The sequence below is a fragment of the Marmota flaviventris genome, chromosome 7, assembly GCF_047511675.1.
Source record: "Marmota flaviventris isolate mMarFla1 chromosome 7, mMarFla1.hap1, whole genome shotgun sequence".
In the NCBI taxonomy this organism is placed as follows: Eukaryota; Metazoa; Chordata; class Mammalia; order Rodentia; family Sciuridae; genus Marmota; species Marmota flaviventris.
Window position 1 is genome coordinate 2,606,159 of NC_092504.1, and position 22,096 is coordinate 2,628,254.

The 22,096-nt window shown below is 48.6% G+C and overlaps 1 protein-coding gene across 6 annotated transcripts; it reads right to left on the reverse strand.

Annotated features, from left to right (window-relative positions):
• Positions 1–1,808: 1,808 nt before the first annotated feature.
• On the reverse strand, positions 1,809–20,575 carry Tnip2 (TNFAIP3 interacting protein 2). 6 transcript variants are annotated; one of them, XR_011707939.1, is made up of 7 exons: positions 20,147–20,442; positions 11,231–11,542; positions 9,133–9,213; positions 8,444–8,692; positions 8,140–8,259; positions 4,516–6,046; positions 1,809–3,554 (listed from the first exon to the last, which is right to left on the reverse strand). XR_011707939.1 is itself a non-coding variant. In XM_027940117.3 (6 exons), exons 1-6 carry the CDS (start codon positions 20,402–20,404, stop codon positions 5,783–5,785), a joined length of 1,284 nt encoding a protein of 427 aa, XP_027795918.1. In that variant the 5' UTR covers positions 20,405–20,575; the 3' UTR covers positions 1,809–5,782. The 6 variants fall into 6 exon arrangements, 5 of the variants coding, with proteins under 5 accessions (XP_027795918.1, XP_027795922.1, XP_027795933.1 ...); XM_027940117.3 differs by having other exon boundaries at positions 1,809–6,046; positions 20,147–20,575; XM_027940121.3 differs by having other exon boundaries at positions 1,809–6,046; positions 11,255–11,542; positions 20,147–20,440.
• Positions 20,576–22,096: the final 1,521 nt, after the last annotated feature.

Sequence of the window (22,096 nt, forward strand, 5' to 3'; positions counted from 1 at the left end):
TATACAACTATTTTTTTTTAAAAAAAGGAAGAAATAGACAAACTGCATAGTCCTATAATGAGAAAAGAGATTGAAATAGTAATTTTTATTTTTCAAAAGTTTTATTGAAATATAATGCACATACCATGAGAAATAGTGATTTTTTTCCAACAGTGAAGAAATATTTGCACATCGAGTTAAAAAAAAATAACTCTTTGGAAAGCATACAGGAAAAGGTAGTTAACAATTTCAAAGGCAGCCTGGGCAATTTAGCAAGGCTTGTTCTCAAAAATTTAGAAGTTGGGTGGGATTGTGGCTCAGCGGTAGAGCACTCCCCTAGCATGGGTGGGACCTGGGTTCGATCCTCAGCACCACATAAAAATAAAGGCATTGTGTTGTGTCCATCTAAACCTAAAAAATATTTTTTAAAAAATTTAGAAGTGGCCGGGGGTGTAGCTCAGTGGAAATACACTTGCCTAGGATGCACAAGGCTCTGGGTTCAATACCCAGTACCATCAAGAAAAATAAAGGATCAATATACCAATTGCATTTCTATACATGAGTGATCTACAACCCAAAAATGAAAGTAGCAAGACTCCATTTATAATACCACCAAAAATAAATACTTAGGAATAAATTTACACCTGTAATCCCAGCAGTTTGGGAGGCTGAGGCAGGGGATCTCAAGTTCAAAGTCAGCCTCAGCAGTTTAGTAGGTACCTAAGCAACTCAGTGAGAACCTGTCTCAAAATACAAAAAAGAGCTGGGGATATGGCTTAGTATTTAATTGGCCCTGGGTTCAATCCCTGGTACCACACAGAGAGAAAATATATATATATATATATATATATATATATATATATATATATATATATATATACACACACACACACAAAAAAAAAAAACTGTTGAAAGAAAAATCGAAACACTGGGAAAACATCCAATATTTATGGATCATAAAACTTAGCATTTTTTTTTGTGTGTGTGTGTATGTGTGTGTGGTACCAGGGGTTGAACTTAGGGCCATTTGACCACTGAGCCACATTCCTAGCCTTATTTTTTTAATATTTATTTTTTAGTTGTAGTTGGACACAATGTATTTATTTACTTATTTATTTTAGTTGTAGTTGGACAAATACCTCTATTTCGTTTATTTTTATGTGGTGCTGAGGATTGAACCTAGGGCCTCACTCGTGCAAGGTGAGTGCTCTACTGCTAAGCCACAACCCCAGCCCCCCTTACCCCTATTTTTTGTATTTTATTTAAAGACAGGGTCTCACTGAGTGGCTTAGCACCTCTCTGTTGCTGAGGTTAGCTTTGAATTTGTGATCCTCTTGCTTCACACTCGAGCTGCTGGGATTACAGATATTTGCTACTGCACCCTGCCAAAATTTAGCATTGTTAAGAGGCAGTACTCCCCAAACTGGTTTTGTAGATTGGACACAATCCCCATTAGAATCCCAACTATGTTGTAGAAATTGATAAACTGATTTTTTATATATATATATATTTTTAGTTGTAGATTGACACAGTACCTTTTTTTTTAATTTTAATATTTATTTATTTTTTTTAGTTCTTGGCGGACACAACATCTTTGTTTGTATGTGGTGCTGAGGATCGAACCTGGGCCACACGCATGCCAGGCGAGCACACTACCGCTTGAGCCACATCCCCAGCCCATCTTTTCTTTTCTTTCTTTTTCTTTTCTTCTTTTGCAGTGCTGGGAATCAATCAAACCTAGGGCCCCATGCATGCCAGGCGGGTACTCCACCACTGAGCCACATTTCCAGCCCAAAGTGCATCTTTTCTAATAAGTATACAGGTAAGGCTTATTTTTTTACCATCCAGTATGATAATCTTTGTCTCCCACAGTGTTTGGTCCACTCATATTTAATGTAATTACTGATATAGTTGGGTTTCTGTCTACCATCTATTTTCTGAGATGTTTCCTGGGCTGGTTTGAAGTGTTGGGCTCCAGCAATTCTCTTGCCTCAGCTTCCCTAGTAGCTTAAGACTACAGGCACACACCATTGTACCTGGCTAATTATCTATTTTCTATTTGTCTTATCACTTTTTTATTCCTTTATTTCTCCTAACATGTCTTTTTTTTTCCAAGAATTTAAACTTTATTATTTATTTATTTATTTATGTTGTGCTGAGGATCAAACCCAGTTCCTCACCCATGCTAGGCAAGAGCTGTACCACTGCCAGCCCTCCTAGCATGTCCTAATAAAAAACTATTCTGTTTTTCTGTTAGTTTTTATTTTTAAAGTTTGTCTGGTTTTTCTTTTTAAGAATTTTGTTGTTGATAGACCTTTATTTATCTATATGCAGTGCTGAGATTAGAGCCCAGTGCCTCACACATGCTAGGCAAATGTTCTACCACAAAGCCACACCCTCTATTAGCTTTTGTTTTTGGTACCAGAGATTGAATTCAGGGGCACTCAACCACTGAGCCACATCCCCAGCCCTATTTTGTATTTTATTTAGAGACAGGGTCTCACTGAGTTGCTTAGCGTCTCGCTTATGCTGAGGCTGGCTTTGAACTCCAGATCCTCCTGCCTCAGTCCCCCAAGATGCTGGGATTATAGGAGTGTGCCACCGTGCCTGGCCTCTTTTTTTTTTTTTAGTTGTTGATGTACCTTTATGTATTTATTTATATGTGGTGCTGAGAATTGAACCCAATGCCTCACACATGCTAGGCAAGCACTCTAAAACTGAGCTATAACCTCAGCCCCTCTATTAGCTTTTTAATCAAATATTGTATTACTATTTTAGTGATCACCCTAGAGACTGCAGTATGCTTCCTTCACTTATTATAGGCCACTTTAAATCAGTGCAAAACCTTGTAATGGTGCAACTCCATGAAGCATTTTCTCTTCTACCTAATGAACTCCTGAGGTCATGTTTGCATGTTTTAGGACCCTCAAGATATTGATTTTTGTTTTTAGCAGTACTGGGGATTAAACTCGGGGTCTTACTCTACTAGTCAAGTGCTCTACAATTGACCTACATCCCAGCCCCAGCTCCACTCTGTTGTTTTTTTGGTTTGGTTTGGTTTTTAATTTTTTTTAGACATTAATGGACTTTTTCATTTATTTTTATGTGGTGCTAAAGATCAAACCCAGTGCTTCACATGTGCTAGGCAGGCACTCTACCACTGAGCCATACCCCAGCCCCCCCTCTGTTCATTTAAATGAGCAATATTAATTCATATTTATTCATACTCATGTTCTTAGTTTCTTCCTATGTTGTCTTATTGTATCCAAAAATCACTTTCCTTTAATCTGAATAATTTCTGTAGTATAGGTATTTCTTGTAGGATAGTCTACTGGTTATAAATTTTGTCAGCTTGTTTGTCTGCCTTCATTTTCACATGGTTAGTATTTTTTTTTTTTTTTATCTATTTCACCTGCGACTAATATAGTATAAGGTCCCTGGATTCTGTTGTGTTTCTCTGAAAAGTGCTAGGTTTTGTTCTAATAGGCAAGTAAGTCATTGCCGGCTGGTCTAGAACTTTTTTGGTTTTGTAGAACAGGTCTTTTTGATTTTATTCCAGGATGATGACTTTCCTCCTAAGGTGTGGCAAAAAAAAAAAAAAAAAAAATCTGAGTGGAAAATCTGAGATTTTTACCAAGTCCCCCTAACCTGGAGGAACTCAATTTGCAAACTCTGTTCTCCTTCAGTAGGTGTCACTGAAATCTCTGCTCCTCTCCAGCTTTCTAGCTATTCTCTCTCCACTCCTAAAGTCTCATTCTAAGTATATACCTTACAGGCATCAGCCAAGGATTTGGGCTTCCCCCTTCTATGGTCCCTTTCTCTCTGAGGTGTCTCCAACCTCTATTTCCAGTGTTCAGATTTCTTCAAACCCCCACCACTCCCCAGATCAACAGACTGAGGCTTTCTGCTGGTCTCATCCACTCCACGCCACATGGACTAGATCTCTTCAGTGGGGCTCAGGAAGAGAGATCAGGGGAATCACACAGAAGTAACACCAGAGCTATAACGTGGAGACCTTAGCCAAATGGAAAGATGAGGGGGTTCCAGGCAAGAGGGAGGACAGCTGTATCTAGGCCCGGGGCCCCCAGCATGCGACTGCTACAGGTGGAAGGAAGAACAGATGGTACAATAAGCAATGAGCCAGAAGCCTGGGCCTAACGTGAGCTCTGTGATTTACCTTCTGTGTGACTTATTCCCTGCCTCACCTTCCTCACCTCTGTTGGGAATAGTAGTGCTACCCCCCAGAATCACTGCAAGGTGTAAATGAATGAATATGTAGCAACAACACAGCACCCAGTCTTCCTGCAGTCAGCACACAGTCCCCTCCCCTCCTGTCACTTCCAACACTATGACCCTCTGACATGTACTGTGCAGCAGCCCTGGCTTGGCAGAGTTCTGACATGCTCCCAGTTGGTACCTATCTCCTCCTACCTCATTCCTACCCCTTTCCTTCATGTCCTGTGCTAGGAATGAAACAGGCCAATGGCAGAGCTCTGGGCTGCTGCCCAATTCCCTTAGAGTGGCCCATAATCCTACCTCAGCACTTGGAAGAATGTGGAGTTCACATTTATGGCCTTGCTCCTGTCACAGGATGGCCTCTTCCCTGTGAATCACTTCCCTCCAACATCAGGGTGCAGGCTGGGGTTGTAGCTCAGTGGTACAGCGCTTGCCTAGCATGTGTGAGGCAGTGGATTCAATCCTCAGCACCACATAAAAATAAATAAATAAGTAAAAGTAAAACAACAACAAAATCAGGGTATACTTGTAAGCAAACCCGTTCACAAACCCTAGGAATTTCTACAAGTATCCTGGAGTAAAGATCAGGAGCTCAGGTATTTACCTGGATCAAAGAAGCTGCTAAAAATAGAAAGCTTGAAATGGAAGTCCTCTGTTCCTGCAGATGCTGAGGCAGCCTCTGCCCAACAGGCAAGGCCAGCCTGGCTCTCACTGACCTCATCTTGGGAGCAAAGAGCAGGAGCATTTCTCTTTGCCAGCTGGTCTAAATCCTGCACCTGAAAACACTGCTTGTCCCTACTCCCACCCCACACGGATTCCCAGAACAATCACAATAGTGAGTACATTTATTATAAAAATAAGTTAACATGAAGTCAATATACTTTAACTTCTGGGCGCATGATAAATGCTCTTGCAATGCAGGGTGCTATGTGGAGGCGGGGCTCTGCCTGGCTTGGGAGGGTCCCTAGTGTGATGCGTATGTTACACAGGGCTGGGCTGTGAGGGACACCTTATTCTTTTTTTTTTTTTTTAATTTTTTATTTTTTAGTTGTAGTTGGACATAATACCTTTATTTTATTTATTGTTATGTGGTGCTGAGGATCGAACCCAGGGCCTTGCACGTGCTAGGTGAGTGCTTTGCCACTGAGCCACAACCCCAGCCCAGGACACCTTATTCTGTGGCACAGGATGAGCCTTCCATCCTGGGGATGGCACACTGGGCTCCCACAGGCAGCCACCTGCTTCTGGCAAGCAGCAGCATCTGAAGCTGCAAGGTACCTGGCCTCTAGGTGTCCCTGCACCAGACTGGCTTGGCAGCTTGGACAGGACTGCCCCCACTGCCAGATGCTCCTGACCCTATCTCTGACTCCAGCTCTGCTGGCAGCTCCACAGACCCAGTCTGAGCTGTGGCCAAAAGGGAACCAAAGAGAACTCTTAAGAGTGTTCCTATCTCATTCTGGGCGCCCTATGTCTCAGTAGAGTTCAACCCACCATGTCTGAAAGCACCCCCACGTTCCCTAGGGCAGCTGTGCTGGGTGGAAACCACAGGGGCACAGGAGGCCCTGGCTCACTGACAGCACTCAGACACATGCCTGAGGAATTTTTCACCCTGCGTGTCACTGAAGTAGCCCAGGCAGCGGGGGCACTGAAGGTCACCCTGTCCTCTGTGAGCTGTGCTGGGGCACACGTCCTCTGCAGGAGACTCCAGCTGTGGGGACCCAGGCCCAGGCCTCCAGCCACCAGGTGCCCCAAGCTCCAACACATCGGTCTCTAAGTACTTGGCAGTTCTGCTCCTAGTATGAATCCAGCAGGGGCCTTCCTCCTGGGTGTCCTGCAGAAAAGGCAAAGATCTGTTCACAGGACCTGTGCTGGAGGCCACAAAGCCAGGCCTTGGGTTCTAGCCACTAGAGATATTAAATTTATTTTTTTTTAAGAGAGAGGGAGGGAGGGAGGGAGGGGGAGAGAGAGAGAGAGAGAGAGAATTTTTTTTAATATTTATTTTTTAGTATTCGGTGGACACAACATCTTTGTTTGTATGTGGTGCTGAGGATCGAACCCGGGCCGCACGCATGCCAGGCGAGTGCGCCACATCTCCAGCCCAGAGATATTAAATTTAAATGCCATAGCCCGAACCCAGATAAGGAGGTGCTCAGCAAGTAACTGAAGAGGTCCCACATAGGCTCCCTCATGGGCTCAGGAAGGAACAGCCCAAGTGGGGTTCACTCCCCACCCTGCACTGGAAGGCCTGATAGGACCACGAGCCCCAGGAGACCTGATCCAGAAGGTGGCCTTGGGAACAAGCCCCATGTACCATCGTGGAGTAGCAGCAGCAGAACTCATGGTGGGGAGGCAGCAAACTAAGGCCAGTCCTTCTCTCGACCTCCCTTAAGAGGCTTGGGATGCTGCACAGACTGAGCCCCAGGGGGCTTCCAGCAGCACAGGGGTGTGTCCTTGGCTCAGCCTCAAAACTTGTTGGCATAGCCTGGTGTGGCCTGACACATGTTCCAGATAACTGCCATGAACTCTGCAGCTTGCAGAGCCCATGTAGCACCTGCATACTTCATTGCTGATGACCACCAGCCCCACCAGAAATCCTGCCTTTGGGGCTGAGCAGGAATCCCTTGGAGAATTCAGATCAGGCAAACCTGGAATTGGCTCCACTATTTGAGAGGCTGCCTGACAGGCCACTTGGGACCATCTTTGTGACTGCACCATTATCAGCCCTTTAATCCAAATCACATACCTTCAGGAAGGCCAGAAAACCCACAGACAAAACCAAATCCCAGGAAAGCCCACACACAAAAACAAAGGTCAGCAAAAGATGCTCCCCTTCCTGCCCATGCAGCATGCTAGAGGATCCCTTCCTAGTACTACAATACCCTGTTTTAGAAAAACCAGGAATTGGAGGGTGGGGAACACCCCAGCTGCATTATGTGAGGCCAAGTTGGCTGCTGGGGCTGGGCAGGGGCTCTGGGGAGCCTACTGTGGCTGGTGAAGCCTTCTATACCACCCTGTTGGTCTGTGAACTTAGGAGGGGAACGTAGGTCTCCATCATTTATAAGTAGAACTGGCGACTGCATCCAGGACCCCTGCTGTAGTCTTAGTCCAAGGGTGTTAAAGAAATGGTATCCTTCATGACTCCCCTATGCCCCTTGTGCAGGGGAAGGGAAGCAGAGGCTGTCAGCCAATGAGATCCAGCAGCTCCTCAGCACAGAGCACTGTGGGTATTCCTCACATCCCCCAGGTCCTGCTCATGATTTTCCAGGAGGGGCACCTTCAAGGCCAGCTCTGGCTTGGAGTGCACTGATTTCTGAAGGCATTGCTAGTATCCAGTTTGTCAAGACAGGAAGTTCTTTGAGGGAGCACAGTTTGCCCCAGGACAGAGTGTATTAGATACAAAGTGGCTAAAGACAAATACCTCTCCTGGGATTTTGTGGAGCATGAGTCTATGGAGGGAGAGGTTAAGAGGTTCTGTTGGTTATAACTCACACTCTCCAGGCTCCTCCACTGTGGGGACAGCACTGAGCTCAGCACAGTGGCTATGCTGGAGGACCTTACTGGACACTCAGGGTCTATGTCATATCTATGTGCCATTAACTAGGGTCCCTACCTCACAGCAAGGACAGATATGCATGGAGAGTCTGGGGCCAGGATAAGCTCTCTAGCCACATCATAGCAATGCACAGGGAGGCAGGACAGGTGGGGGCAGACTCCTCTGCTAACAAACCACCAAGCCAGCTGCTCCACAACTAAACGAGCCCAGCAGGAGGTCTCTCAGGACTGAGCCCCAGGGCTCAGATGAGGCAGCTCTGCCTGACTCTGGTCACCAGCAAATCAGGGTCTCAGCAGACAGAGAGGCTTGAAGTTCATGAAGAAAAACAAAAATACTAGCCCTGAGGGGAGGAGACAGGCCCTTGCACCTACCTGTCTCTGGGAAGCCTTGTACAGCAAGGAAGTGACCTTCTCCTCCAGCTCCTGAATCCTGCTTTGAGCCCGTTCCCGATCTGCCCTTTCTGACGCGAAGTCATCCTTGTAAGCAAGAAGCTGAAAGGAGACAATATACTCATTTCTGCTCAGGAAGGAGACAGTCCTTGGCTGGCTTCTCCCAGTGCCCTCTGACTGCTGCCCACCCAGTGCCTCCAAGCCTTGACCCAGTCTGTCCTAAGACCATGGCTGCCACATGCAGCGTGTGTCTTGTTGGCGCTGCCTAGAGCCCATGGGCAGACACCTGCTGCTCCAGCATCTGCACTCGCTCCAGTGCGGAGTCCCGGGCCATCCTGGCAGCTGCCAGCTCCTGCTTCACTTCTGCACAGTCATTTATCTTCTCCTCCAACTGCCTGTTGAGCCGGGAGATCTCCTTCCTCATCAGTTCAGACTCCTGGGGGGCCTGCAGCCCCCTCAGCTGCACGTGGAGTTCCCTCACATACTCGTCCCGGCTGGCATCATAGCGCTGCCACTTGGCATTGAGGTCTTCCACCTGTGGGGGCAGAGCCAGGAGCTCACAGCACAGCCCTGAGGCGGCCAGCCAACTAGCAGCTAGCACAGAGGACTTAGAGTATAACTGGGGTGAGGCTCTCCTCTTAAATGGAAGTCACCTCCCTCTGTTTTGTGCAGGGGGACAACCAGAGAATCCTGAGACTCAACCTTAAACAGAGTGGACATAGTACAGTTTTCCAGCCTTGAAAACAGGACTTCCAGACTGTAACTTGTGCTTCTTTATAGACTGGTGCATTAACTGTGGGGAGTGGCAGACAGGAAGTGTCCTGCATATCCTCTTGAGCAGCAAGTTCTGGTCTCTGGGGACAGCTGAGTGGATGGAGGGCAGGAGCAACTTCTGGGCAGAGGCCAAGGAGAGAACCCTCACCTGCCCTCTGTTAGGGCGAGGGATCTTCACAATGAAATGTCAAAGACACTCACATGAGTCACCTTCTGTTTCAACAGTCGATTTTCTTCCTGTAACTTCTCAACAGCAGCCTGATCCCCATCTGTATGCTCTGGCTGCATGAGAAAGGGAAAGAGGGAAGCCATGTTAGCACATGACTGACTCAGAGGCTGAGGCCACATATCATCACTGTCCTGCAGTATAGGAGGTGGTGACCACTTGCTTGACAGGAAGCTGCTGGTTCTAGCTCCCTGACCAGGCCCACTCCCCGCTAGGGCTGGGCCATGCCTTGGGCACCCTTGACACTGTCTCTATCCCATCCTGCCAACCAATGTGAGCTGTTCATATTTTAAACGTCCTACACCTAAATACTCTAAAGCCATAGTCTGAAGGCACTGGAATGCCAAATGAAATAAAACCTTCTGAGACTTGCCATCGTAACAGATAGCAGAGAGGACAGGAACCTTAATGCTGCTATATACCAGAAGACCCCAGCAGGAGGGCGGGCCTGGCCATGGATCCAACTTATCCCCCTCCTGCCCAGTCAGATTCAAATGTGGCTAATGGGGACACAGCACCTAGCCCAGGCCTCATGCAGAGTCAAGGGGATTCAGTCACAGAACTATGTCCCAAAACAACCCCAAACAATAGCTGGCAGACCTAACTAAAAAGTCTCATGAAACCAATTTGTACTCTAGAAATTCTGTGCACTGGACAGTGGGTGACTGTATACCAGTGATGCAATTTTTCAGAATTCCCCAAATGACAGGAAATACATGTACTAACCCAGTCGGCACTGGGAAGCCCTGGTGACTCAGCTGAGTCCCAGGCTAAGAAGTGACACTGATTTAGAAACCAAGGAGATGCCTGCCCCCACCATCAGCCCCACACCTTCCCGAGCTGACCATCGTGTGGCTGCTTCAAGTCTCGAGAGGGAACGTCACTGTGACCAGAGCTGACTAAGAGCACCCGCTTCCTCCAGACGCCCCTTCCTTTGGGTTTCTGAAACACAGATGCGTTCTTCCTGAGGTGCCCTTTATAGAATCCACCCACCGAGACAGGTGGTTCTTAGCAGGTCTTCTCCCAGTGGGCACTATGGTGACACTACCCATAGCTGGGTGTCCTACCTGCCCCAGTACTTACGTTTCTGTGTGAACCTGTAGCAGCCTCAGAGAACTGTCTGGAAAGGCCCTGAATGAGAGAGGCCTTGTGCTGGGGTGTAAGCTTCTGCCTTTCTGGGCACTCTGTGTCACCTGGACAAGGTTAACCCTGCGTGCCTATTCCCAGCGTCTTGTGGATCCCCACAACAACCTAGTGGGAAGGACGACATGGACAGCACTGGCCTATAGCAGCTTCCGCCCATCAGGGGCCCCTCATTAGCTAGGTGTACCTTCCCATAACAACTTTCTGGATGCTGAGATCCTCACTGTCCTTGAGCCCCTCACCAAACCCTAACAAAGCCATAGCCAGACCTGGCCGGTTCTAGAAGAGCCACCAGCTCCACCTTGTGTGGTGCCCAGCTGGGGGTATAGTGCTGAGACACAGAGCTGCTCTATGTCCTGTAAATTGGTGGGAGGAGGAGTGTATCTCAGAATGGCCAGGTCTCCCAGCTGTGGGCATGAGGCCATGTTAGGGCAAGGATATGCCCAAAGCCAGCTCAGAGAGAGTACTGGCGCCACATGACACCAGGGGGGCCAGCCTGGACCCACTCAAAGGCAGGGAGCCCACAGGGACCAGCTCTTGTGGGCTTCTGCAGCCTCCAGCCTGGCCCTGCACAGGTGGCATTTGGAGGCACTGCCCTCCCTAGCAGAATTGCCCACCTCTGCCTCAGCTGCACGGGCCTAACACATAATGATGCTTCTTCAGGGCTGTCCCATCCCAGCCCTTCCTCCCCATCCTCAGCGGGGCAGAAGATGCCACAGGGCCATCTCTCCATCAGGTCCAGGGTCAGCTGCAGGTAGTGTTGGGGCCGGGTAGGCATCCTGCCAAGTCCCTGGATGGGCCAGCTCCCCATTAGCCAGTCCTCCAAACTGAGAATAGAAGTGGGTTCAAGGCAACCCTGACCTCCGTGACTGCACAGGGACCCCAGGGGCGTGTGGACAATGCCTCTGCCCACCCCCACCCCGTCTTCACCTCAATTGATTCACTGTGGCCCACCTCCTTCAGGCACTTCTCCCCCACGTCCCCCTGTGCATGTTGTTCATCCAGACACTTGGCCAGATGCTGGCACATGTGTGCAGTGGCAGCCAGCGTCCTGCGTAACTGGTGGGTCTCATCGGCCAAGGAGCGGCACAGCACATGGCTGGCGGCCCGGGCCCGTTCCTTCTCCAGCACACTCCTCCGCAACAGGACAAGCTCCTTCTCCCGGGCTTGCTGAGGCTGGCTCATCAGCTGCTGCGTCTCCTTCTCTTTTTCTGCTAGTTGCTCAGTAAGTCTCTCAACTTCCTAAGTGGAAAATTTTAAAGCACAATTTATTTGATTAAAAAAAAAGAAATATCAAAAGCAAACATTGATAAAGCAAAAGAAAAGCTGACAAGGATCACCCAGCACTAGATGACACCTCTCAGAAGGGAGGCTTCTCAACCTGCATTGAGCATGCTCTTCTGAAACTTTATCTAAAAATTTGTTTTCACAAGGAAATTTTTAACTTTAGATTTTGCATCAACGAATTACTAAAAGTGGCTGGCTGGGCACAGTGGTGCAGGCCTATAATCCTTGAGACTTGGGAGGCTGAGGCAGGAGTACTGACGTTCAAGGCCAGCCTGGGCAACTTAGCAAGACCCTGTCTCAAAATAAAAAATTAGAACAGGGGGTGTACTCAGTGGTAGAGCACCCCTGAGTTCAATCCCCGGAACCATAATCAATTAGGCAGGAAGAATAGGGAAATTAGGGTGCACACAGGAGAAGGCTGCAGGGAGACAAAAACTAGAGCCATGAATCTCTAGGCCAAGGAACACCGAGGACTGCAGCCACCACTGAGCCTGGGAGAGGTGGGGATGATCTTCCCAGTGTCTTTGGAGAGAGCAGATGTCTTGATTTGGGGCTTCTGGCCTCCAAAACTGTGGAAAGATTGAATTTGTCTTGCTTTAAGCCCCCTGGTTTGTGGTGCTTTATTCTAGCAGCTTTAGAAAACTAATATACCCAACAGTAATTATTTAAAAAAAAAATCCTTAAAACCAATTTTTTTTTTTTCAATGGGGGATTGAACTGAAGGGGGATTTACCACTATCTGCCCAGTTCTTTACATTTTTTTATTTTTTGGTACTGGGGATTGAACCTAGGGACACTTAACCACTAAGCCACATCATATCCCAGCTCTTTTTTATATTTTTATTTTGAGATAGGGTCTCCCCAAGTTGCTTAGGGCCTCACTAAGTTGCTGTGGCTGGCTTTGACCTTGTGATCTTCCTGCATCATCCTCCAGAGCTGCTGGGATTATAGGCATGCACCACTGCGCCCAGCCCTTATTTTTTATTTTGAGACAGGATCTCACTAAATTTATGAGGCTGGCCTCAAACCTGGCAATCCTCTTGCCTCAGCCTCCAAAATCATTAGGGTTACAGACACAGGTGTGCACAACTGTAGCTTAGTATAATTTTTTTTTTTTTTTTTTAAGACAGGCTTTCTCTATCTTGCCCAGACTCATCTTGAACTCCTGGGCTTAAGTGATCCTCTCACCTCTTCCTTCTAAGACTACAGGTAAGTGCCACAGCACCTGACCAAAATGACGGTTTTTAAATACTTGGCTTTAAACTTAAGCTTTCCCATTTTCAACAAACCCTCCAACATACAGTCTGAAGGAGGTGAGGAAAGTTCAATCATCCACCCATGAAAAGATTGCTTCAGAGAACTCCCAGTGTGTCCCCCGGAGGTGAGGGAGTAATCTAGCCTTTGCCTTGGGTCCTCGCTCACCTCCTGCACCTGTGAAGAGGGCCACACTAGGAGGTGAGTCTGACCAGCCTTGTTTTGTGGTGCTAGAGATGGAACTCAGGCCCTGGCTCATGCTAGGCAAGTACTCCACCACTGAGCCACAACCTAGCCTCTGGCTTTTTTTTTTTTTTTTTTTGGTTATGATATGCTATTCTTTTATTTTTTTTAAATTTTTTATTGTTGGCTGTTCAATAGCCTCTGGCTTTTTAAAAATATTTTTTTAGTTGTAGATGGATACAAACAATACCTCCACTTTATTTTTATGTGATGCTGAGGATCAAACCCAGTGCCTCACATATGCAAGTTAAGCGCTCTACCACTGAGCCACAACCCCAGACCCCAATCTCTGGCTTTTTTGAATCATAAAAACATATGTACTGTTTTTAAAATATAATTCAAATATATACAAAAGGAAATAAATATTTTTTCCTTCCCCAATCCCTCCCTGGTCCACCTCAGTCTCCAAAGACAACTGCTATTCATTACTTGGGCACGTTTATAATCACTATTCCATGTGTGTGCTTTACACTGTTATCTACAGAACACTATGCATCATGCTTCTTTTCTCCTTGGAATCTCCTGATTTCACAGCAGCTCAGAGGAACCTGCCTTGTTCTTAACCACTGTAGCTGTCCTCTCCTACAAATAGAGCCACAGGGGAATGCCCAGAGGATGCATGGCCAGGACTGTTTTAAGAGTGGGGTCCAGGGCTGGGGACATAGCTCAGTTGGTAGAGTGCTTGCCTTGCATACACAAAGCCCTGGGTTCAACCCCCAGCACCAAAAAAAAAAAAAAAAAAAAGGGCGGGGTCCAGGGCTGGGGGCCCCACTCTGTGGCTCAGTAGTAGAGCACTTGACTTGCATGCATGGGGCACTGGATTCGATCCTCAGCACCACATAAATAAATAAAATAAAAGGTATTGTGTCCATCTACAACTAAACTTTAAAAAAACAAAAAGATTGGGGTCAAGAAGTAAGAGGTAAGGGCTGGGGATGTAGCTCGGTTGGTAGAGAGCTTGCCTCGTATGTACAAGGCCCTGGGTTCAGTCCCCAGCACCACCAAGAAGAAGAAAAAGAAAAGCAGTAGTAGTAAGTGGTAAAGCACTTGTCTTACAATGCACAGGCCCTGGGCTCAGTCCTTGACACAGGAAGGACAGAAGGCAGGGAGGAAGGGTAAGAGGAAGAAAAGAGAAAGGAGGAAAGGGGAGGAAACGATCCATGGAGCTGGGGAGCGTGGCCGCACCAGGCCCCGCCCTGTCTCCTGGCACTCCTCCACCCAAACTCCACGGTGAGCATGATAGCTGCTCTGTGGGGTAAGCCCAGGGTGCACCTGTGTATGCTAACCTGGTGACTCAGATCATTCTGGACTTTTCTCTGGGCATCTTTTCCTTCCCACTTTCCCTAAACTTTGTTGTAGAGATGAATAAAGAGAAAAGAAGAAGCGTCCAGTTATAATGATCAGATGCAGAACTAATCTGGGGATGGAAGGTGCCAGTGTAGACTGGATTTTTGCCCAAACATGTTAAGCACCTGTACCTGTCAACCATCACACCTGTGCCTCCATCTGACTTCACAGGTGTCAGAGGCCTCAGGCGCCTCCCTCTCCCCGCGAGGTGAGCTGTTCTCCCCAGGCCATAGCATTCACCATTATGACCCTGACAACTCCACGGAGCAGGCAGGCCTTTCTGTGTGGAGGGGACCGGGGTACCGGGGTCTCCCAGAGCAGCCCCACTGCACTTGCAGGACGGGAGGCGGAGTGGCCTAGACCTCAGTGCTTTGAAGAACAGAGGGGGCTCCAGGCTCTCCAAGGGTTCCCATTAGCGGCCCACCACAGGCTGCCAAGGGGTGCCAGTTCATCTGCCAGGACGTGGCCACTTACAGGAGGGCACACACAGTATGATGGGGCGTTTACCTAGATGAGAACCACCTGTGGCCTCCTTAACAAAGGGCTATGAACAGGAAAAAGAAGACTGAGCACTAGGTTCCCACTGCTGCGGTTCCATGGTATTGAGCCTAGCACCAAAAGCACAGGCGTTTCCAGACCTTGAGTTTATTTAAAAGCTGACATTTTTTGAAGGTATTACAAATTGGTCAGGGCCTCTCCCATGTCCTTACTTTGTGAATGGTATAGCTGCTCTTTGGAAGTGTTGCAGAGCCCTGCCGGCCCTGGCCTGGCCCACCCCTCCCGGACCTTGCTGCCATCAGCCAGCACCACAGCTCTGCTCTTCACACACTGCCTGTTTAGTGACAGTGAAGTTTCCAGGGCAGTGACATTTTCTGCCATGCTCACCTGAGCCAGACCAAGTTCCCCTCAGCAGTGGCTCAAAACCTTCTGTGGAGTAAACAGAGATGGTCATTCAGACCCGACAATAGCATACACTTAAATGTTAAGTTTTCTAAAACCAAAAGCTGAAATTTTTTTCAGCAGCATGACAGAGAAATGTCTCTTTCTGATACTGAAGTTTATTCAGGGAAAATATGTTATCTATACACATAAGAACAAGTATTGAGCTGGGCACGATGGCTCCCAGAGGCTCAGGAGGCTGAGGCAGGGGGATTGTGGATTCAAAGCCAGACTCAGCAAAAGTGAGGCCCTAAGCAACTCAGTAAGACCCTGTCTCTAAATAAAATACAAAATGGGGCTGGGGATGTGGCTCAGTGGTCAAGAGCCCCTGAGTTCAATCCCCAGCACCTAAAAAACAAAACAAAACAAAAAAAGTAGTATTGATATATATGCAAATGCATCAGATGTGACTGTGGTAGCAGGAGCATTCACTGCTTCCTGAGCCCAACTCCGCACTGACCACAGGATTCCATGCCCTCTACCACACCTGTCTCTCCTATTCCACAGGTGCACAAACTGATGCTCCCAGGCTCAAAGTAGCCGCCAGTGTGACTGAGTGAGGACAGCCACCCTGCCTCAATGCCTCCATCCACTGCAGTGTCCGTAGACCCTCTTCAGCACTAGTGGACTTTGAACAAAACCTGATTTCTAAGCCTTCTTCCTCCACTGGCCAAAAGGAGACAGTGGGAGAAACAGCCATCTCTATATGGCTCCCTCCTGCCTCCTCGTCCCAGGCCTTGGCACTGGGCCCTGCTCCACGTGGCTGCCCAGTAAGTATTACTGGGACTAAGACTGGGCCATACACACAGACAAGGCCTGGATTCTCAATTGGCTTCCAACACAGATAAAGGAGAGACACAGAGCTGCGGCTGACTATGGGAAGAGGTAGGTGAATCTAAAGAACTTGGCAGCCTTTTTATTTTCTTCTTTCTTGAAAAATCAGCTTGCAGGGGCTGGGGTGAGCTCAGTAGCACTGTGCCTGCTTAGCACACACAAGGTCCCAAGGTTGCTCTCTAGCACCAACAAAAAAATATAAAAATTGGCTTTCAAACATCAGTTTAAAAATAACCTCACTGTGTGAGACTTGCTAGGTGACAACTACACCTTTTTCGGGGCTGTCTTCTTCCCACACCACTAAGGTGGAGGCGAAGCCACTGGCGGCCTGCTGCCCAGGCTTCTCTCAGAGCCCTCCTGCCCACAGTGCGAAGCCTGGTCCCGAGCCTGTTTTCAGTGCTTGTTGGCTCTTAAGCTGGAGAGATTCAAGTTGGCTCACCCGGCTGTTTCCAGGTAATTACAGTTCTTGGGACACAGTAGTGGCCTCAACCACTTACGGCTGTACAGCCTGTGCTGGAGTTGCCGTCTTATACACTCCGGCACAACACAGAGAATGGTGACTGGCCTGGCCTCTCTGGCCCACTCCCCAACAGCTCTATGCTCAGGACCAAGTGTGAAGAATGCTATCAACAGTCCTGTGGATCAGTCTTACACACAGGAGGCTGAGCCTCCGGGCCTGCATCCTGGATCAGTCTGCCGGGGCCCTGTAACCAAGTACCACGAACTATTGATGTAACAACAGAAATTTATTCTCTCACACCTCTGTAAGCCATAAGTCCAAGATCCAGGTGTGGACAGGGCCTTGTTCCCTCCCCTGGCTCCAGGAGGAAGCCTTCCTTCTCAGCTCCCAGTTCCTTACCTTGTAGATGCAACACTTCAATCTCTGCCTCTGTTTCCACATGACCTCTTACATACCTTCACATGGCCATTTATAAGGAAATCAGTCACTGGATTAGGACACACCCTCATTTTAGCTTATTACATCTGCAGCACCACATTTCCAAATAAGGTCAACAGTCAGAGGTTCCAGGTGGACATGAATTTTGGGAAGACACCATTCAATCCAGTATTGTCCCTTCCTGCTTTCTGGGCAGCCCTTAGATGCTGCAGCCCAAACCTGGCTGTCCCTATGCCAGGAGCCAGTGAAACCTCATAAGCTTTGGTCTAACACAACCTACTAATACACTTGAACCATTCAAGGTCCAGTTCCACCACTGCACATATGGACCATGTTCTGGACCACACCTGGATTCTTCAGCAAGTTTTCTGCCTTAGTCAAAGGACCATGATGGGGTCCAGGTAAACCAAGACTTAGACCAAGTGAAGAAATCCAAGAGTTCATGGGAAAGAAGCTCCCTTTCCATTGTCTATCTCTCAGTTACTACCAGTGTACACAGTGGCAAAGGTTTTTGTGTGTGTGTGTGTGTGAGTGTGTGGTGCTGGAGACTGAACCCAGGGCCTTGTGCATGTAAGGCAAGCGCTCTACCAACTGAGCTACATCCCCGCCCCACAGTTTGTTTTGATGCTAGCAAATTAAAAGATCCATCACACTATCAGAAGTGAGTTCCATAGAAGGGTTCACTTCATTATCCTGACCTTGACCTCCTGGAGATTTCCTCTGGATCAAAGACCACAGGCAGCTGTTAAAGTAGCATGGAAGCCCAATGTTGCTTGGTGTTCGGAATGACATACAGATTTGGCCACCTAAGTCTCTTGTCCCTACCTTGTCTTTTTCTCGAGTTTTTTCCCCTCCATTTACATTTCTGTCTGGGGAATAACAAGTATGAAACAACTTTTCTGTATCCCTTGGAAATAACCTAAGTTTGTATGCAATTCTCTTATTTTAATCAGTTGTCCACAATCACAACATATTATTACATCTGGAAATATAACATTTAAACTAACCATTTCTTTAAGGAAAGGTTATTATAGTTACTCATTTATTTTCACACTTATTAATTTCTATTAACATTTAACATTAAAGTCAGCTTCAGTTACTTTTCTTTTGCTACAGTTAAAAGACAAATGATTTCAAATATAAAAATGTTATATTCACTGGTAGCATCTAAAGATAATGAGTATAGGGAGAGGAGGAGGGGAGAAAACTTGAGACAGTAAAAAAAAAAAGAATGACCCTCGTATTTGCATTGTTGTTGTTTTGTTTTGTTTTGGTAGTGGGGATTGAACCCAGGGTGCTTTATCTCTGAGCCACATCTCCAGAACTTTTTTTTTTTTTTTTGAGACAGGGTCTTGCTGAGTTGCTTAGTACCTCACTAAGTTGCTGAGGCTGGTCTTGAACTTGTGATACTCCTGCCTCAGCCTCCCAAGTCACTGGGAATATAGGTGTGTGCCAATGTGGCCAGCCATATTTGTATTGATTTGACAACACAATTCCTTTGATGTTTGATAAAATTGTGCTGAGACATGTATTTATCTTCATAAAAATGTACTATGTTAGTTCTCTGCTTAAGCCAGCATTTACCTTTGCAAACCACCTAACCTAAGGAGCTATGATACAGAAAAAAATGACAGTGAAATAAAACATACAGATCTATCAGAATCAGTTGTTCCACACGTTAACTTATGATAGCTATGTTTGGTCACTTTGTTTGACAGATTGAAAAACATAATATCTAAAATTATCACAATAATCTTTAAATTTTTTTTTGTAGTTGAAGGTGGACAGAATGCCTTTATTCTATTTTTATGTGGTGCTAAGAATCGAATCCAGTGCCTCATGCACACTAGGCAAGCGCTCTGCCAATAAGCTACAGTCCCAGCCCAAAACTATCACAATAATTTAAACAAAATTACCTAAAATAATAAGTAAAAATCCCCCAAAAATATATATGCTGGGGGAGGAAGGACCAGCAATACTGGGACCACAAACCTTGCCCTGTGGGGCATCCCCCAATGAGAAGCTGTGGACACAGGCTGAATACCCATGGCCTCTAGATTGAAGTACAGTTCTGCTTGTAAGGTGCCCATATCCCCTAACCACTCCCCAAAACATTCTGGTGATAGGGTAAATGGGGCCCTTAGGGACCCCACTCTGTACTCATCGGTGGCCCTTAATGACCATTACACTAATATCAGTGGCAGAGATCAGATGACTTTTCTATTTCCTTTCTACTCTGATGAGTTACAACTGGCCTTCCAGAAAGAGGGGAGGAGCTGGAATTGGGGAGACATCTGGCTGCTGAGTTTATTTTAAATGATACAGATGGGGAAATGTTGACAACCTTAGTAAAACTGTATAGGGAACATGAACTCAACACTGTGCCCTATACCCAGAGAAAAGCAGGAAGGGGGCAGGCCACGTGCTGGAAAACCAGTTACCTCTTCAATGTGGGGGTTTGGGGCATTATTCTATTCTTTCCTTTATTTGCTTTTATAATCAGAAAACAGAGCCATGTTTCTTTTTTCCTTGAAAATCCGGCTATGGGACCAGTCCTAGAAACAAAAGCTGTCCTTTGAGGGCCACTCCATTTACAGGCCTATCTTCTTTCCTGGAAAAATCAGGATAATAGTCATGGACCAAATGAAATAACAGATGCCAGAGTTTGCCTGATTTGGGGGCCTACAAACAACTTATAGGAAAGTATTATTCTTGCTTCTGTTTGGGGTGCTCGTGAAAGAACAACACCAAGGAGGAGGAGGAGAAAGGATTCACACCTGTCCTGGAACTCAGGCAGGCGCCTCCCTTGTGGTCACTCCCAGAATAAAGCGCCAGTGTCACCAGGGCTTTACTGGGCCGGGCTGGAAGGGACCCCACAACAGGCCAGCACCCAAGACCTGCCCTCACTGGAATCCTACACCCCGCACAGAAAGCCCGTCAGCACCCCGCACAGAAAGCCCGCACACCCGCGCCCGCAGCCCCAACTCTCAGCCCGCAGAACTCGCGCTGAGAACCCCGCGCCCGCAGCGTCGCCCGCCCCGCACCTGGCGCAGCTGGGCCTCGGCGGCGCCGCCCTCCTGCCGCCGCAGCTGCTCCCGGAAGCGCGCCACCTGCTCCAGCAGCGCGTCCACGAGCGACGGCGCCGCGTGCCCCTCCAGCGCGTCCAGGCGAGCACGGAGGCGCGCGATGAGGGCGTCCCGGGCGGCCAGCTGGTCCTGCAGGCGCCGCAGCTGCTGACCCGCCTCCAGGTACAGGCCGCTGAGCGGCGCGGCCGCGAGCGAGGACCCGGCGTCCCGGGACATGACTGCCAGCCTGCCGCGGACGGCGGCGGCCTGCACTTCCGCGCCCGGCCGGCCGTCCCGGAACTCGGCCGCCCACTCCGCCCACTCCGCCGGCGGGCCACGCCCTCGCCCGCCCAGGCCCTGCGGTCCCCAGGGAGCTCCTAGGCCGATCCCGTGCGGTGGGGGTTCGTCCCAACGACCCTATTTCCCCCGCGTCTTGGGAAGCTGGAGAGTCGCGGGGTCCAGCAGCCTCTGATGCAGCTACTGAAGACGAGGAGGAGTCAGCCGACCTCCAGAGTATGGGTCAGAATCCGCCTCCTGGGCTGCAGGCCAGGTTCCCAGAGCCGAGCTCCGCGTGCTGAGGGCGTGGCATTCAGTCGGTCACACGGAGATACTTCGCCCAGAGAGGTCCCCTACCCACCCAGGACTCACGTAGCACCCAGAGCCGGATGCCTAACCCCTGCAAGTGTGGGTGGAACACATCAATGCCAGAAGCTGCTCTTGGGGCAGGAAGCTGGCCCAACAGGGAGCTGGCCCTCCTCCTCCACGCTTCTCCTTCCCTCAACTTCCCAAACAAATGCTGAGTTTTTCCAGGGCTCAATCACCCCCAATGGTGCCTATGCACAAATGGGGTCTTTTAGGGGTTCCCTGCTCAGGGCGTCCCTGCCCTGTGTGGATGCCTTTCCCTCCTCCATGTAGGTCCCTGTGCAAGGCACCCTGTGTTTCCCTTGTGTGATCCACACAGCTTGGGCTGAGCCTGGGCAAACGCAAAATGCAGACCAGGAGGGCTCCAGGCCCTGCAAAGAGGCTGGATCTCCCTCTAAGTGCAGCGAGGGGCCGTGAGGTTCCCAGCAGGTGACCAGGTAGAGCAGGGGAGTGGACAGACCACCGCTTCCACTCTGGTTCATCTACTGTTGGAAATCGTACACTGAGATCCTGCACAGACCCCCTTCGCCTAGCCTCTTCGGGTCCCTCTGGGCCCTGCCCCTCCCGCTCTGCGGCTTCTATCTGGATACTAGGACATCAGCCCTTGCCCTGCTGGCCTCATGAGCCAGCTGTGCAAGGAAGGAGGCTGTGTAGGGGCTGGGAGCTTGTTGGGGGCCAGGCCCACCTACTAAATTGCAACTAGTAAGGTTAGCCACTAACTTAGTTTAGCAGCAACATCCCCCCATCACACACAGCAACCTGTGGTCACCTGTTCACCTAAAGAGCCAAGGTGACAGCACTTGACCTCAGCCCTTACCCATGGGAGGGGTCCCTCCTTTTGAGTGTCCACAAGGGGGCATTGTGATCCCACAGGCTTGGGGACCAGACCTCAGGCAGGACCTGAATGTGAGTCACCCACCACCCCCACGTTGCACCTAAGCATACAGGACTGAGCACCGGGTGCCTTGAGGTCTCTTCCCTGAGTCCTGGGTACCCAAGTCCCCAGTCACTGAACACTGAACAGCCTGGCTGCTCCAGGCATGCGACTGCTGATGACTTGGAGCACCTGCCATCCCTCCATAATCTGTTCCTCTCAGTGGTAGATGCCCAATCTGCTCCCTGTCTAACCCCTGAGGGTTAGGGCAAGGGTTAATCCAGTCCTGTGGATGGAAAGTGTGGCTCCATCTAGCAGCCTCCAAGGCCCAACACTGTCAGGCCCAACTCTGCCTCCCTCACACATCACCTCTCAGCCCCTGTCTCTACCCCTCTCTCTAAGACATAGGGGAA